The sequence below is a fragment of the Centroberyx gerrardi genome, chromosome 10, assembly GCF_048128805.1.
Source record: "Centroberyx gerrardi isolate f3 chromosome 10, fCenGer3.hap1.cur.20231027, whole genome shotgun sequence".
NCBI lineage: Eukaryota > Metazoa > Chordata > Actinopteri > Beryciformes > Berycidae > Centroberyx > Centroberyx gerrardi.
In genome coordinates, this window is record NC_136006.1 from 21,278,007 (window position 1) to 21,296,562 (window position 18,556).

The window sequence follows — 18,556 nt, forward strand, 5'->3', positions numbered from 1 at the left end:
AGGTGCCTGATATCCTCCTCTAGCTGTTGACTCAGCACCAGGAGCTGGTTCAGTTTGGCAATGTGGGAGAAGTATTCTGCAACACAAGCACCATCTTACATTAGACGTCTCCTGTGGGAACACAGGGAGGAACACAGGGAGGAACACAGGGAGGAACTTCGGTAGCGTGAACATCCAGTGTGGAGGGGGTGTAGTGAATAGAAATGCTTCTTCAAAACTTAAATGTTTAAGATCTTTACTTTGTTATGTGTCATATTCAGGGTATCCACAGGTCCTTAAATAGTCTGGAAAAACTCTTACATTTTCACCATGCAATGACAGGTGTCTTTGTGCTGCATGTCCATGCTTACAGTACAGGGTTAGTAGTACAATATGTAAAATATGTTGTTTTGTTTTTTCCCCATTGTATCTGCTTGCTTTACTAAATGTAATTAGACTAAATGTCCCTTATCAATTATTTTCCTATATACTTCCCATTTATAGTTTCAGTTCAATTGGAAATAGGCCGATTTTGCCAGCTTTGTTTGTTTGTTTTTGTTTATAAATTGGTCTTAAATTGAATTCCAGCCAGCATGAAAAGGTCCTAAAAGTTTTAAATGTGGCTTTCTGAAACCTGCACATACCCTGATGTTACTGTGTAATAGGTCTATCTAATTCCCCGGTTATTGGTGTGTCCCCCAACAACAATAAACACAAATGGATTGAAATATGCTTCGTCATCCTGGTACAGCAGGGAGGGGATCAACCATCAGCTGAAGGCCTCACCGTCCATGAGCGGCCTCTCCAGCATGTCCACCGCGCTTCCTTGGATGAGGAACACCTCCACACGAGGAAACATGGCCGACAGACCCACCATGTCCAGGTAGTCCTGACAGAACAATTACACACAAACCCACTGATCTCAGTTTTACCTTGAATCACTGTATTCTCATTTCAAGTACCTTTATCAGTGTTTTCTGTAGATGTTTGTGGAGGTATGGGGAGTCATTTTGGTTCTGACGCCCAGGTTTACTCCTTGTCCTATTCCAGGATAATTTCCAATAAGTGTTGCAGTTGAAGAATAGTTCTCATTTGGATATTTATATCATGATATATGGACACATATACTGCAGTTGTAATCTATTTATTGCTCTGTTTGTTTACTTATTAGATTTGGCTGAGCAATAAGGCCTACTGATGAATTTTCACTGTGTTTATATATTTCTAGAGACATAGAAAACTCAAGTTTCAGTTTCATTTGTCAGATGTGATACCTCCAGCTGTGGCATAGGCTTTGGTAGATGTTCGAGGCACTGCAGCATCTGGTCAAGAATCTCTGCTCCTGGAAGAGTATAGCACAAAAAATCTCAGCTGCATAGGAGCTTTCCAAGCTGAGATCAACAGTTTGATTGCAGATAAAAGAGCTGAGGAACTGCCTGAGCATCAGAGATGAAAGCATCAGGATCCTCTGAATAATGTACCACACCTACCTTGAGCCTGGAAAGTGTCTGACTCCTCTGGGCTACAGTCTTGTCGCAGCTGCTCCTGGAACTTCAATGTAATAATTATGAATAACATATTGCAGGACAAAAGGAAGCGTGCCTATTCAGAATAACATGTGAGAAGTTCATGAACAGTTGGCCAGACTGCACAGCAGACCTGAACCCGCTCCCTGTGACTTGGCTTGTTGGGACATTTCAATGTTCAAGCTGTCAATGACTTCCTTAAGTCTAATGCTGCCTTCAAGTGCTGTCGTACATATCGCTATTATGAGATGAGCACACAAGAATGTTGCAGCAAAGAGGTAAACACGACTGGGAAAGTGGGAATATTCTCTTGTTGGGTTTCCATCCAAGTATTTTGATGTGAATTATGATGTGTCAAAAGGAAAACTTAGCAGAAACACCTAATGGAAAGGGTAAATATTGAAAAAAAATGTAAACAATATCAAAAAAAAAAAAAAAAAAGGTTTGCGCTTGCTTGAGGCAGAAAAGCTTTTTTATTGGGCGTCCTGGTGGCTCAGTGGTCTAATGCACGTACCATGTAAAGGTGACATTGTGGGTTTGAATCTGGCCCATGATCTTTGTCACGTCATCGCCCTCTCTCTCAGACTTTCCTGTCTATCTGAACTGGCAAAAAATAATCTTTACAAAGATTGTTGATGTCGATAAAGAAATTATACAATAAAGAGTGACGGAAATGCATTTACAGTCAAAGTTTGTCTCTAAAATATCTGTCCACCCTGACCTCCCAGAAATGTCATGTGTTGGTACTCTAATGTACAGTATAAGTGTTGTGGTTGTATGGCCATTAGTTAGTATATTAGAATATTTCCCAATGCAGTCGCCTTCAGCAGCCACCACAAAACTACTTTTCTCACAGGGGCGACTGTTATTTCCTACCAAAAGCTCTTGAATGCCCTGCAAATCGTATTTTCGACTTCCAAGCTCAGACGTGGGAGCTTTCGACGAGCACTTGAACGCAACATAGCGATCAGGTTGCCCTACCTGCTGCATTTGCGCCCTGATGAGGAGGTCCAGTTGCCCACAGAGACACAGCATCTCCAGGCCCACCTGCTCCGGACTCAGCTGGACCGGCATGAGGGGTCTCTTCACCTGGAGCTCCACTGACCAGAGGAGTCAAACATAAATCACTGGGTTTGTCTGGCAACTCCCCCTTTCCCCTTCACCCCGCATACACACACAGAAATATATACTGTCAGTAGAATAATGTGCATGTGCCCAACAGAAGGAGAGTGTATAAGGACAGAGGGGGAGTGGACAGCGCTGAAATGAGACGCAGCCCGTTTCTGTAGGGAGCAGCGCCTTAAACTCCTCCACAATGCTTTTCTATTTAACACCAGGGGCTGATATTTTGTTCCACGGCATCACTGTCTTATCGCGAAAGAAACAAATGCAACACAAAAATCGTCGGTAAAGTTGACGCTTACCTTTAAATGATGCTTCATGGTAAACGCACGGCTGACAGAGCGGCTCGGAGATGCTCACTGCCATATCTGAACTGAACTGGCTGTGGTTATCACACTATCTGCTAAGCCGCACACAATCCATATGAAACACATAAAGAGCGATGGCGATTACCTAATGGAGTCTAAAAAGAGAAAAAACAATAGAGTAGGACCTAAGTTTTTATTTAGTCGTATCTGATCGGAAATATTTGATCTAATGCAAGGGGTGTGTTCGAGACTGCTAAACGTTCAGGCAGGGTGAATAAACGCTGATAAAAACGTTTCTTCGCCTACGATTCTTCATCTCCTCGCAGGCAACGAAGCTCACACGCAACCGAAAGATGAAGAATTATCGTTTACACCGGAGTATCCATGTAGGGGTTGCCTAGCTTGATGAAATGAACCCATGCCCACGCCCTTTGCAACACATTTGCAGTCTTGAACGCCCCGCAGACTGAGGACCACCCGGCTTTGTGAATGATGTCATGTTTTGGGGCTGAGGATCACTTGGTAGGAGGAGGAGGAGGGGAGGGGGTGCAGTCTGCATCAAATGTATTGTCTACAGGTTTATCCCAGGACTAAAATAGGAAAAAGGCTGTTGCTTGTCTTATTATATCACTGCCAATTGAAGATCCTCAAAGCACATGTCAGCTCTGGGCTTGGTTTATTAAGTAGTAATCAAAGACAGACAAGAGGTCTCAGATTCTTCATTCAGGACTCAAAAGCGGTCTTAATAAAATACAGCTGGCTTAGAAAGTTTGTCACAGTTTTACAGTATCCAAAGTGACAGCTTGAAATAAAAATGCTGAGGTTTCGACATAGTAAAGGGAAGAAGACATTTAAATAGTGTGCTAAGAAAGAATATATCTCCCGATACCATGACAGTATCGATCTGGCATTATATAAAAAAAAGAAGACAATCTCTAGCAAAAATCTAACTCAATGTGTAGGATTCTTTTCAACACTCAAATATACAACAATGTACATCTTTTGGTAAACAACCATATTTTCAATAGATAATCCTTTGTTCAGAAGTGCACCTGAAGGACAAAAAATAACATTTTTCATATCCTTTTGCATCGAATGCCTCCCTCTTTCAAGATACACCTCCATGGCAACTGTTATTTCTTTGAGTCACATGTTGACTTTTATCAAGAATAAACATTGTTTTACAATTCTGCATAATTCACTCCCTTTGAATCAGGAACTGTACATCAAGTCTGAAGTCCATTGGCTGAAGCAGAGAGGACATATGTTGCATTTTGACATCTTGGGACTACAGTTAATTCTCTGTTATTCTCCCTTATTCCCTCTAAGAAGGGACTCCGTCCAGTTGGGCTCCAGTACCGGCTATGGATTTGTTGTTGCTACTGACGACCACCAGGGGGTAGGGTGAGGTTGGCCATCAGCTCATGAACAGACGCAAATATCGTACACTCACCTGAGGAGAGAAAAAACAAACAAAAAAAACACCCAGTGTTAACAAAAACATCCACCTTCAAAGTCTAGATAACAAAACTATGTGAGTATTTCGCCTGGTATTAGTTTCTCTGTGCATCAGTGCTCAAACTAGATATTTCTCTGCGCATGAATGAATGCATAGCGACTTATTCTGTGTGTGTCAACTGGGAGTCTGGAGTCTCACCCTGTCTGGCGGGGTGCAGCTCATTGAACCTCTTAAGGATGTTTGAGACCATGAGCGCCGCGGCCCCGGAGGAGCTGTGCTGTCTGGGGATGTCGGCCTGCTGGGTGAGGCCTGTGGCCATGTCGTACACGATGGGCACGATGATGCTCACTGGCTCCTGGGGCACGGGGATGCGCTGGGTCAGCTGGAGCTGGGGGCCGAAACAGACACAAGACGCTGGGTCAGGTACGCCAACATGTTTATAAAGAGGATTTATGTCCGACAGAGGTGTATGATCGTCCGAGCTTATGGAGGATAGATGGTGGGGTGCTGCCGAAACGTACAAAGAAGAGCATCTTGGACTTCAGCACCACGGCGATGGTTCCAGGAGGGGCGATGGGAGGAGCGCTGGGAGGGATAGTCAGACAGAACTGGACGTTCCAATTCAGCTGGCCAGCCTGGTCAGGGAACTGCAGGAACAGAGAGATGAGGGGGATGTGAGACGTAAACAGACATTCAATACATGATATTTACTCACTTCTCCTGCGGACTGTTCTGGTATTTCCCCGACAGTCCCATATCTACTAACACACATGAATGTGGTTGTGTGCAGGCAGTTACATTTACGTGCACATTCTCACACCCTCAAACACACACACACACACACAGGCTCTGGCCCTGTTTCTTGGAGCATATGGTGTAATTGTTCTCTCTCTTTTTATTATCCTTGTTTTTAATCTGCTTTTGTGTCCCTTGTGTTCTGTGAAGCACTTTGTGACAAACCTGTTTGACTCAAACACACAGACAGACTTAAGAGACTCACACACCACCATGTATTCAATATCCATAACCCCTCTTATAAGACAAACACGGCCACCCACCAGTTCGAGCTTCATGATGCGTACGCAGTCCCTGAGAATGTTAGTGGGAGCCCCCAGCAGCTTTGTGAAGGCATTCAGAGTGTTGTACTTGAAGGGAGGGCCAGCCACCTAGAAAAGAGGACACAAGGAGATGGGTCAATGGCTTAATGATGTGGGTGTGCATGAGTGCATGTGGGTATACAAGCCTATGTGATTGGCTGCAAGTGCGTGCTGCCTATACCTACCCGGGTCTCAAAGAACTTCTCCAGCACCTGCAACTCCTCCTGGGACCAGGGACCAGCGTTCTCTGGAGTGACTTTGAGCTGCAGCGTCTGGTAGTTCTTTGGGTTGAGAGCCACGCGGCACTTCAGCACCTCCGTCTTGAACATGATTACCCCAGGCTCGTTGGAGTTCACGATGGACAACTGGAGGAGAGGTGACAGAGGAGGAGAGGACGAGGGGAGTACAGAACAGAAAATGATCAATCCGGGAAAGATCTCTCCCAATTCTATTTGGGCAGTATGAAATACAGTGAGAGAAAAGTACAGCTTGAAGCAGAAAGAGATGACTTGTGCAACGCTTACGTTGGGCTCTTGCTGAATGATCCTCTGCAGGTGGCGTCTCATGATAACCGAGCCCAGGAAGCGCTCCAGCGGCGAGCAGAGGTAGCTTCCTGCCAGGCCCGGCACCAGGCAGGGCGTGGGCGAGGGGAGCAGGAGCACATGCAAGGCATTGTGGGTGAGGATGGTGGGGATGGAGGCAGCCCAGGGGCGCTGAGGTAGCTTGCGGGGTGGAGGCATACTGCTGGGCATGACCTGGGAACCTGAGAGAGAGAGAAAGAGACGCATATACAAAAAGGTTAACATGATGATGTTTTGTATAGCAAGTAAACAAATTACATACAATAATTATGGTGAAAAATTTACAGTAGATGGTTTTTCATCCCAAATGAAATTATCCACACACAAAGGATTCTCATTTCTTTGATAATGTGAGGTAATACTGAGAAAGCAGTACTTACTGGTTCCAGCACGCGGAGAATGAGGGTCAGGGATGGGCGAGTGCAGCGAGGGGTTTCCAGGGGACATTCCGTGGATGCGCGCCCCAGGAGAAGGCCCTGAGACCTGGGGTGAGCCGGGCCACTGGCCCCTCTGGCTGGGAGACACCATGGTATAAGGAGAACTGGGGTCCAGAGCACCTAGGGGGTAGACAGACAGGCATCAGCCACATAATGGACTTGACTTACAACAACAAACACTGTCAAATGCATGCACTACTGTGTGCCCACTGTTTACCCTTCTAACAGGCTGTTTGTCATGTGCTGGCTAATGTCTGCAGCCAAGTGCCCTGTGAAGACGCTCAGTTCAGCTCATTCCAGCCCTATCCAGCCCTTGCCCAGCCCAGAATCAACACCCAGCCAGCATTAATGGCTACCCTGCCACTTACCGTGGGGGCTGGCAAAGCTGGTCTGGCCCATGGCTATGCCCAGAGAGGAGGGAGACGGGGTGGGCCCAAAAGGAGAGGGTGCCCTCAGAGCTCCGCTAGGGGAGCCGGAGGCATGGATGGTCCCTGCACACATGCACACACACACCAAAGGGCTCGTCAGACTCAGGTAGAGGTTGACAAGTTCTCCTCTCTCTCTCTCTCTCTCTCTCTCTATCTCACACACACACACACACACACACACACTCATATACACACGCACTAAAGCTGGGCCGAGGGCTGTGGTCTCTGGCTGGCGGGCTGAGATGGAGCAGGATGGAAGGAGCAAGACTGACTGCATGCTTTCTCTCCTCTGGTCTATGAGGTGTGTGTTTAATGTTGCATGGCATAAACACAATTGATCTCATGGTTTCACAAAATTAAAAACGGGCACACATTGTTGCTCTCCCCCTTTCTCTCTCATATGTACACAATTTGCTATCACTTCACACACAAACACACAGAAGTTAAGCAAGTGGGTGGCAGGTGATTGATGAGAGTGATTTAATTTATTCAAAAACAGAGTGATTTGATTGATGCTATATGGGTGGCTAACAAGCTCAGGTGGCACAAATAGCACAGGGCACCATTCGCTCACATACACGTACACACTATTCTCTCCAACTACCACACATGCCCTCCCAAACACAGCTCCAGATGGCCTCTTACCTGGTGACTGGGTGGGCATCATGGATGGCGAAGGAGCTACATTGGCATGGTAAGGTGTTGGCGGCGAAGTGAGGGGAGGGTATACGCCTCCTGCGCCCCCTCTCATTGGCGGCTGTTGCTGCTGCTGCTGGGCTTGCAACTGGTTCATTAGGCTGTCCATCACGTCTACGCCCACCGGCGAGGGTGGGTTATCGTCTTCGTTGACAGACCGCCTGCGAGCGTCCTGATTGCTGTCCACAAACATGTTCAGGAAAGTCTAGGGGGGGGGTGGAAGAGGGGAAGACAAAAGTTGAAAAAAGTGTAAGTTGTTGTTTCTTCTTTTAATTTAATTTTCAAGTCCAGTTATATTAATCAGAAGAAAAAAAACCTTCAAGTTGTATACACATATGACTAATATCCCTCTCACACCGGACTAATGTCCCAGGAAAAATGTGTGAAAGGGTCGGCCAGTGTAAGTCGACCCCGTAAAATACCCCTGGTCAAGAGGTCAGGGTCGAGACCAGGGTCAAACTCTGCTCCACTTGGGGCTGGTTTCGCGGACAGGGATTAAGCGTAGTCATAGACTAAGGACTTTTTCAATGGATATCTCCAATGAATTTTGTCTTTAGTCTAGGACTAGGCTTAATTCTAGACTAAAGACAAAATTCAATGGAGATATTCAGGACTAGGCTTAATCCCTGTCCGCGAAACCAGCCCTTCATGTGTAAGTTCAGTGTTTAACCCATGTCACCAGGCCACACCTTTTGGTTTTCAGCTGGACCCAGATGAGCATACTGTAAAGCCGCTTTTCCACCGCATGGTACCGGCTCAACTCGACTCTACTCGCCTTTTTTGGTTTTCCATTGGGCAAGTACCAGGTACCATATTACCTGGTACCTGGTACTTTTTTTGGTAGCACCTCCGTCGAGGTTCCATGCGAGCTGAGGCGATACCAAAAGGTGATGTGAAAACACTGCAGACTACTGATTGGTCAGAGAGAATCGTCATCATTGCGCGAACATATGCTAACGTTAGCTACCAGGTTAGCTTACCCTCTTGCGTCGCCTTTGTAGGATTTCCCAAACTTTTTTTTCAGCAGTCTTTTGTCTTGCTGCCTTCAGCCTCTTCTGAAATAAAATCTGTCTCCTTGCTGTGACTAACAGCCACATACCGAGAATCAAGAACACCATCCCTTCGATATCCTCCATTGTTGCTGTGTGTGTCGCGTTGAAGATGACGTCACGGCAGTTTCATGCGGCGTCGCTATGACGACCAGTTGTGGTGGGGTGGGGTGGGGGGGGCACATTGAGGGGGTACTATCTGCAGTGGAAAACCAAGTGGTACTACCAAAAGCGAGTAGAGTCGAGTCGATTTGAGCCGGTACTATGCGGTGGAAAAGCGCCATAATATTCCCAGACTGGGTATGGGAAAGAACTACAAGTGACACGGCTTTGTCGCCAGGCAGTTCAGACAGAAACTTGTCTCCCTTCTCAAATAAAAATGTGACAACCCTGCCTTTCCTACATTCCTGCCATACCTTGAGTCCCGGAGCAGGGTAGAAGCCTTCTACAATCTTGGTGTTGTCAAAGAGGCTGTAGGCTCCGTCTCGGATGGCCACCACCCCGCGGCTCCGGCAGTAGATGTCTATGCAGTACATGTTGCGGAAGGCCAGGCGGATGTGCGTGGGCGACTGGGGTAGGATGGAGAAGCACTGGTAGGCTGTGTTGGTGCGCTGGGTCAGACCCAGCATGGGCACCGTCGGCAGCTTGTTGATTGCATTCAGGGGGGCCTGTGTGTCGGACAACACCTGGAGAGGAGAATGGAGAGAGAAAAGTCAAGTTACCCTGCAACCGCAGACAAGGTAGAATATACATCACTAGAGAAATAGAACTTGGAGAACCAGATGAGTGGGGTTTGCTACATAGGACAATACAATGAGCACCAGATAGTTTAAAGAATTTCAAAGTCAATTTAGGATACTTTTTGCTGCCAGCCACTTTAATTGTTAAAGTGGCTACCCTGATGTGGTAAGCCCCACCCATCTGGTACTCCAAGTTTAAAACACTAGGCATAAATAAACACGACTAAGACAAACGCTAAGAATTATTTGCAAATACTACTTGACCCAGTTCTAGCAAGTCTGAACATGTGTGCTGTGCGTGCATTTTTGTATTGATGCTGCGGTGTACCTGCAGTAGCTGCACCACGTTTGGGCTCTTGTTGAACATTTCCTGCAGCTGGTGGAGGATGATGTTGTGGCAGTTGGAGCAGCCAGAGTTGGGCCCCACCGTGCCCAGGGCCAGGTGGAAACGCTGGCTGCTGGAGTTCCACTGGATGGTGACGGAGCTGCCCTTGGTGCTGCCGTAACACAGCACCAGTTTACGGTAGTTATACAGCCGGATTTCAGAGAACAGGCTCAGGTAAGACGGCATCTCTGGATGGAAGCAGACACAATGTGGGTCCATGTTAGATGAGTAGGTTTCTGTCTCCAAGCATCAACGCATCACTGAGTGACACTTGAGAACCTCAGAACTCGTGGTGTCTGGGATCTCTCAGTCTGGGATCACACCTAGACCGTAATGCATTTATGTTGTTGCAAATTATGTGCAGACTTCTACGCAAAGATCCCATGGCTCAAACTTATTGAGATTAAACTGATTAGACTGTTATATATGTCATCGCACACAGTGCATCTGCAACAAAAATGATGCAGCAGTAATAGATTCACACACTTGAAATGAACTGGCTTCCATCAGAGAGTAATTCCATGCATGTGATCTTGGCGTTAGAGACAAGCGCGCACGTACCTGGTAGTGCACGTGAGAAGTCGAGGACACATTGGTAGAGCTGGCTGATGGAGCTCCAGTCGTTGAGAAACATCTCCACCACCTTCCTCCCGCCCACTGGCTCCGACAGAGGGTTTTCATAGGTGAGATACACGTGCCGTGTGGAGGCTAATAGAAGGGACAGGAAGGTGATACATTTAAGGTCGAGGTTGAGCCATGTAGTAGGTGCAGACAATCCACCTTATTCACACAGGGCCATATTTGATTTACGTCATACTCAAAACACTAAGCACAAGACAGCACATCAGATGTAAGCAATGGCAGATTCAGCTGGTCTTTGGACAAAAAATGCAATAGAAACCAAAATAATCCAGCAGCTGGTTTGAAAGGAACATCCATGATGGTGAATGTAAGAACTTCTCACACCAGTGGTTCACCTATCCATAACCTTGGCTAATGTTAGCGGTCAACTACTTTATGTTACAATGTTATTATGACCAGTTGCTAAAATTGCTACAGTGAGTGTACTCATCAACTTTCGGCAGTGCTGTGGAGAGGTCTGTGTGTGTTCCAATACCTTGCTCCTTGCTGTGTGTGCTGTTAAGAGGGCAATTGGCCAGCACCAGTTCAGCCACCCAGGTTCGGTTGTTCCTGCCCTGCAGGCGGATGGTGCAGTCCAGTAGGGTGCGATCTAGAGCTCTTCTGGTCTCCTCTCCTACACCTTTACAGGGAGGAATCCTAGGGAAGGGGGAAATAACAAAATACATTTTAGAGTCACAATATTTAAAGCAAATTTTACCGATTTTTTTAAAGAAGATTTTGCTCTAATTTAGCTGTCATCTTGTGTGTGTGCATAAATGTATGCATGTGTGAGAGTTTGTTATTGTGTGTATTACTTGAGGAGGCGTATGGCGTGACTGCAGCCGTCGCCCTCCACTTGGACGCCCTGGTTTGGGATCTCCATGTTGGACAACTACACACAGACAGACAAATAAATACACATATGCACATTAGTCTGAGAACACAAGTGTGGCAGTAGAAGGAAGAAGAAAACGGGACTGGAATCAGGAATATGAGATAGCAGAATGAGTATGAATGAATGTCTTGATATGAAAATAATATAGATGAAGACATGATGGGCAGGAAGAAATGGTGGAAGTATCACTGAAATAAAAAGACTGACTGACTAAGGACAGAGACGTACCTCTGCTCTGAGGCCAATGAAGGGCATGTTGGTGTCACACATGGCCACTAGGTGAGCCAGCTCCTTATTGAAGGCACACATTTCCCCAGAGCGCTTGGGCTTCTTTGGCTCCAGGGCCCCCTGGTCTCCAGACAGCTACAGCACAACGGGAGAAAAGACACACTTAAGAACAAGTTTTTTTTTTCTACTTTAATTTATCTATTGAGCACTCGTGCTCTTTTCCAGCAACGCTATGCTTCACATTCACACAGCTGCTCAGTACAACCAAAGCCTTCTACCGATTCCCACTTAGCAGCTCCACTAGAGCAGTTGGGGGGTAAAATGCCTTGCTCAAGGACATCTCGTAAATAGCTACATTTTCCAAGCCAGTTCAGAGATTCGAACCAACTACTTCTCGAACGTCTAGGCTACCACCGCCCCCATAAGAGCTCAAAGAAAATGCCATTCATGTATGGTGAGATATGTATAATCACTCTAGCACTGACTCTTACCTTCCTCTTAGTCCCAGGACGGGCCCCTCTCCCTGTTGTGATGTCCTGGACAAGCTGTTCCAGGTTGGGCTTGAAGTGTTGCAGGAGCTGGGCGCACGGAGGTCCGTCCTCTCCCTCCAGCTGAGACACAGACAGGAAGGAGTACTTGTACTGCAGCTCTGTGGGATTGCCAGGCACATCCAGCATCTCCACCACCTAGAGAGAGGGATGGATGAGGGGCGGAAAAGAGAGGAGTGAAAAAGAGACAGGAGTGATGGAGAAAGAGAGGGGGGAGTTATAGCAGCACCGAGTGCATACATTGGTGCAGTGGCATTTTCTGGAAGATTGGCATTTCGACTTTGCCCTTTTGAGCAGAATATTGGAAGGGAACTCACAATGTAGTACTGTGGTAGCCGTGTGAGCTTGATGAAGAGTTTGTGTTTGGATAAGCTGCCAGCAGGATGAGAGGCTGAGTTGGAGAGGTGGAGGATGTCGGTACACACAGTGGGAAGGTGCTTCACTGACTGTCGACAGCGCTGTTCCCCCAACCAGAACCTGGACAGAGAGAAAGACAGAGCAAGTGATTGAATGACAGCTAAGTTGAATGGTCCAGGGCTCATGACAGCACTCATTCTCACTGCATTCACACTGTTCGCTAGTGCAAGTCTCTTGCTGCCTCAGCAAGTCATCTAGCAACTTACCTAGCCAAATACTATTTCAGTCATTTCATCACTCATTTTCACTTACACACGCCTGCCAACACTGACTGGCTGCGTTTAGAGACTTTTTTGACAGGCCAGAGGCAGGCGTCAGACTCCGGCTCACACGGTCGACTCTTTGCTCTGCGTCATCGCCGTCTACTCAACTGCCTCTACTATCCTTAGCCTGTTCCCAAACACTCATTTACAAGGGAAGTATTGATTTCTACTTCAAGTTCATGTCTATGACTTAAGGAGGTGGATTTACTTCAGTTGCTGAAGCCAAGATATGATGCGCTTCATGTCGTCGTTGATGGTCTTCTCAATGTCATCCAGCATGGATTGATCTAGAGAGAGAACACAGCAGGTTTTTAGGTTCACAAATCATTGTCTACAGGACAATGCTCCTGTGATCCCTCTGTAATATATTCAGCAGTGCCAAGCAAGAAAATTATAACCACAGAGAGAAAATGTGACATTCAATTACCCTAGCCAAATTTTCATAGAGATGCAGTCCTAACCCAATTGTTAGAATTAATGTCTCTATTATGATGAAGTATCCAAAACAAAACCCTTTAATAAATGCAACCTGCACTAGAACCATTATTGGGACCAACACAAGGACAAATGTGGGACCAAAACTAAAACTAACCTCCATCACCATTGCTTCATTACATTACAGAGGATACATGGTGCTCTGTTTGTAGTTTTGAATTTGTGTTTGCTCCTACTTACCTATGCCATACAGCATGGGCTGGAACATCCCAGAGTGCAGGTCTACAAAGATGTGTAGGCACTCTGAGCGACCGCAGGGCTCCAGTATTGGAATAACGAGTGTGGGCAACGCAGTCTCGATGAATGCTGAAAAACAGACACACACTCATAGTGTCATGCACTCAAATATCTCTCTTAGATACCTCAGATGTCACACACCTCTGAAGCAAACAGCCACAATTTATGCATGAAGCATTTTGCAATGAGATCCAGCACTTAAAGAACATTGATTGACCTAAGGGGTCAGTGCTGCATCACTAGTGAGAGACAACATTGTTTACTGTAGCTTTGCGCAATATATGCCCAGGGAAGTGTTCAGTTGTTTGAATAAAGAGAAAGTAGAAGAAATGCTTACAGTTGTCGCTGGGGTTGCTGGCCTTTAGAATGGCCTTCAGTTCCTGTAGCTTCTGATGGGAACGGGCATGCACGCTGTCAATCAAAAGTTTCTCCACTGAGAGATGATCAATCTGCAAAATGAGTGGGAGCAGAGAGATGTTAAATCATAAGAGACTTGTTCAGCAGGCCATAATGCTACATACGTCATATTATGTAGAAAACATTAATGTCCAGGAGATTAACCTTCATAGCTCTCTCCATTAGTTTAGAGTCACAGGCAGGGAGGGGAGGTTCATGAGATATTTGCAATGGCTTGGATCCATCTGAATCGTCAATCTTGATGGTGACTTTGTGTACTGACGCGGTGCCCGTTTTCCGACCCAACACTTGTTGGCTGGAAGAACAAACAGAGAAAGGAGGGGAAGATGGGAGGAAAACAGTATGAATACAGTCAACCATTATGGTTATTATCTAATCATTCAGTTTTAATGCCGTTTAACACAGGTGCACCGTCTGTGTATAAAAGTCTTACTTCCAGACAGTGAGTGTGAGGTATTTGGCGGGCAGGTATCTCTCCACCTGCACCAGGTCTCCCCAGCGCTCTCGGACCAGCATCAGGGTCTGGGAGTGGAGCACCTCGAGCTGCAGCGACAGACAGAAGGAGTCTGGACACAGAGGGGTTAAGGAAGACACAGCGTGGGAAAATACTAAGACCAAGAGACTAGCGATATAGTATCATACACACCTCACCATTAAAATTCAGAACACACCCAAACACACACCCACACACACTCAAGACACATATACTCTGTTTGTAAAACACACCCTTTAAAAGGGCTATTTGTGCCGAACACAGACAACTCTTTGAGAGGGTAAGCTGCACCACTAGCTTTGGTGCAGGGGAGGCAGAGCAGAGATGCACTGATTAGCATTGTGATTAGCATGGCAGCGCTCAGCTTGAATGCTTGATTAAGGCCTTTGATGTTAGCATGAATGCTAACAAGCCGTTGTTTTTTCCCCTGTGCCTGAGGGCTAACAGACTTAAAAGTAAGGCTACGGTTTACCGTTTTACCACCGACTGATGAGCAATAGGCGTCTTGACTGTCTGATCAAAACAAATCCTCTGCTTCGCATAAAGATTGGTTATGACAGCATGACGAATGGCACCATTATCAATGCGTGACGATATAAGTGCTATGTGGTGGATACTAGTGTTGACATGACATGATGGTGGCAGTACTTAGCAACGGTAGTTCGCACCTGGAATTTTCCCAAAGATACTGAAATGTTGTAAAATGTATCAATTTGCCATTATCAACAGGTGTTAGAGACAAACTTTCATAGGAAATTAATTATACCTCACATTATTACATGGCTGAGCAATAGGATATAATGTGAATAGTGCTGCTCTTTCCTTGTCGATAACAAAAAGCTGTTGTGTTGTTCAACCATGAAAGGGGGAAAAGGGGGCTCGGAAGGATGCAATTCTGCAGCTGTGTTGCTCATTGGAATGCTGTGTGCGTATGCTTGACCAGTCAATACTCTATATGCTCCGACACACACTGCCGCCCTGCTGCAGTAGTTCACACCAGACTGGGACCCAAGCCAAGTGGTTGCAGGCAGGGCACGAAGAAAATGTGTGTGCACATGCGTGGGTACACACACACACTCACAAAAAACACACAGAAAGGATACGCAAGCAGTTGTACATGTCCTGTAGGGGTTTCTCATCTGCAAACAGACGTGCCTGGACCAACTCGTGGATAAAGTTCACCTGCATACTGTGGACAAGGGCTCGGCCATCTGTCGGTAGAGGGAGGGAGGGAAGGATGGATGGATGGATGAAGGGAAAGAATGGGGTGATAGATTTAAGAATAAAGAAATAGAGAGAAGCCGAGGGAGAGAGGGCCAGAACGAGGTAAGACAAGTCAGAGGAAATAAATTGGCAAAAAAATTTCAATCAACTTGTGTCTACACTCCACAAACACCTTCCTCACTCCCTCCCTCTCCTAAGCTCCCACTGTGGTGTGCAGCAGTGCTGGATGTGTCCTTGTCTTACCTCCGGTTTCCTTGTCCTCCACCAGAATCTCCAGCTTCAGCAGCCTCCAGGGAATATCCGGGTCGTCTCCCATCACTGTCAAGGTGGCCTCAAACTCTCCTTCCACGCGGAACTTCACACGCCCATTGGCTAGACAGACAGTTGAACACAAACTTGTTTTGAGCAGCCATTACTTCTGAAGAACAGCAAGAGAGGCAAACAATTGAAATATTCAGGTGTGTGTGTGTGTGTGTTTACAAGAGCAACTTACCCACTGTGAGGTTGGCTAGCTGAGGGGGCAAGTCTGTGGTGACGAGGCGGTGCCGTAGAATCTGATTGAGCTGGTTCAGGGTGGTCTGCTTCTCATTCTTAGTAATGGGGTCTGGAGGAATGATCTTATCCTATACAATGCACACAAACACAGTGGTGAGCTAACAAACTAGATCAAAAGAGTAAGTTAGTTAAAACCATGAGTTCGATTTCCCAACAGCCTTTCAAGCCAGGCTGTAGAGTAGGAACCATAAAAACAGACTTACTCGTATGCATGTGGGCAGGCGTGGGTAGGACCCTGTGGTGAGCACATCAATGGCGAAGGGGATTGCAAAGCTGGGCAAACGGGCATGTACCAGGGCATCTCTAGCCAGCGATGCCAGCCTATCAGCCGTATCCACAAACAGGATGGCCTGCTGGTCCAGGAAGCTGGAGATCATCTGTTACCATGGAGACCAGAGGTGGGAGGTGAGTGTAAGTTGATTTTGTGTGTGATGGATCAAAGGCCAGTAGCACCGCAGTGTTTTATTAAAATTCTATAGTGAAGTGATAATGGTTGTGGATATTGTACAAGACATACCGCACACTTTTCAACTTTCCCTGCATTGCTTGCCCACTTCACCAGGGCTAAGAGACGCACAAAGAGCTGCCTGGTGCGACTGGCAAACTGGACAATCTCAATTTTCCTGTATAAGAAAGATGAGTTCAGTTCAGAACAGATTAAAAAACAAAGGCTTAACTGAAAGGGTGAATAAGAGACCTGTGATATGGATGAGATTTGCTGAAACCTACCTCTCCATGTCAGTTTTTCTGGGAAGCCTGAAATAGGGATATCAAAACTTCATTATCACCACCATTGTCATCATCATCCAAGTATAGCAATAGCCTAACATGTAACCAGCCCCTGGTTTGTCTGCTTGGTAGACTACAATAGATGACACTTCTACAACTTAGCATTGGGGAGGAAAGGGGTCTGGGGTGAAGAGAAACTGGCAAGAGGACAGCAGACTGGTCCAAGTGGTCCATCATCAGCCTGGCTGCCCCCTGGTATCTCAAATACTTATCACATGATCATCACCCCAACACTTCTCTTAAACAACTAACCTACTAGCCATAGCATCAAAAGACACAAGAGGATGTAGTATTTACAAATCCGCCATCACATCAATCATTGCCCTACCAAGTTACACCATAGAGCTTATTCCTACCCCCATACATATCAAAAGCACTCCCTAACCTCTCGATTACCTGCAAACACAACTATGAACAATCCCACTTAGTACATATTTAAGTGGCTAGGGGGAGAGTAGTGGGAGAGCATCCAATGAGTTTACTGGCAGCAAGAGTAGTTAGCTAGCTGGTTAGCCTGCTAGTTATCCTAGTTAGCTTTTATGTTTAGGCCTAACGTTAGCTAAAATGTTACTTACAGTTCAGCCAGCAGGGTAATTTCATGGTAGGTCCTTTGGAGAAGAAACTCAATGAGCAGGCTCAGTCGGACCCCCTGTGTGGCCGGGGCCCCAGGTGGAGGTGGCTGGGGACCCGAGGCTATGGGACCCCCAAGCGGGACCAGTTGCCCATCTGACCCAATCTGCACCGGAGCCATTTTACAATGACGATACGAGCTAGCTACGGCGATGCACACCTACCGTTAAAACAAAAAAACTATCGAGTCGTAGTAACTTCCCGTGAAAAGAAAAAAATACGCCGTCTCACAACATTTCTCTCGCGAAACGAGTTTCTTTTATTGGCTCGGCTTCCTTGTTCGGCAGGAAACTCGCTAAATACATCCAATTTGGTAGCTAACTCATTACGGAGAACATTCAACGCTGCTCAGCCGCCATCTTTGCTGTCGGGAATGATCTCAGGTCTGGCTGGCGGGACAGAAAACCCAGACAGGAGCAGATGAGGAGTGGGAGTCAGCAACGTCTCCCTCTGTCCTGGCCCCTTGACTCCGGTCAACCTGCAAAGACACAGTTTAGGCCAGTGGTTCCCATAGTCCCTAACTGGTCAGAGGGTCCTTGACAGCAAAATCATTAGCTTCATTTCATCATTGCATTAACTTGAGGTTAGCAATGCGAGAGAATGCATAACGACTAGGGATGTGGTGGTGGAAACTAAACCCACCTAAACTGAGTTTTCCCATCTTTTTTATTTGCGGTGCGAGTTTCCCAACCTGTTTTAGGCTGACATGCGTCTTCATGAAATACAATCATAGTACACATCATAGTAAGCATGTAGATCACGTGAAGACAGAATATAAATGAATACGTTTTTGAAAATATAATGTTTTTAGTTTAAATTAATGGCTGTTTTCGTTATAATGATTACAGAATAGTTTTTTATTTGCCATTATCTATGTATTTATTTATTTATTTATATAATATTTGGCTGTGACTTGTGAAGATCTGGAGACTGGAGA

At 46.2% G+C, this 18,556-nt stretch overlaps 1 protein-coding gene across 2 annotated transcripts; it reads right to left on the reverse strand.

The window, feature by feature from the left end:
* Positions 1-3,929: 3,929 nt before the first annotated feature.
* On the reverse strand, positions 3,930-17,977 carry med14 (mediator complex subunit 14). 2 transcript variants are annotated; one of them, XM_071926361.2, is made up of 29 exons: positions 17,565-17,977; positions 16,930-16,956; positions 16,718-16,823; positions 16,404-16,577; positions 16,139-16,268; positions 15,889-16,017; positions 15,525-15,632; positions 14,362-14,494; positions 14,073-14,223; positions 13,849-13,960; positions 13,455-13,580; positions 12,988-13,066; positions 12,417-12,576; positions 12,043-12,237; positions 11,552-11,686; positions 11,244-11,320; positions 10,925-11,085; positions 10,369-10,515; positions 9,751-9,995; positions 9,099-9,368; positions 7,583-7,838; positions 6,878-7,000; positions 6,453-6,629; positions 6,016-6,254; positions 5,677-5,856; positions 5,453-5,560; positions 4,916-5,041; positions 4,593-4,782; positions 3,930-4,388 (listed from the first exon to the last, which is right to left on the reverse strand). In XM_071926361.2, the coding sequence occupies exons 1-29, from the start codon at positions 17,738-17,740 to the stop codon at positions 4,315-4,317; spliced, it is 4,314 nt and encodes a 1,437-aa protein (XP_071782462.1). In that variant the 5' UTR covers positions 17,741-17,977; the 3' UTR covers positions 3,930-4,314. The 2 variants fall into 2 exon arrangements, with proteins under 2 accessions (XP_071782462.1, XP_071782463.1); XM_071926362.2 differs by lacking the exon at positions 6,878-7,000.
* Positions 17,978-18,556: the final 579 nt, after the last annotated feature.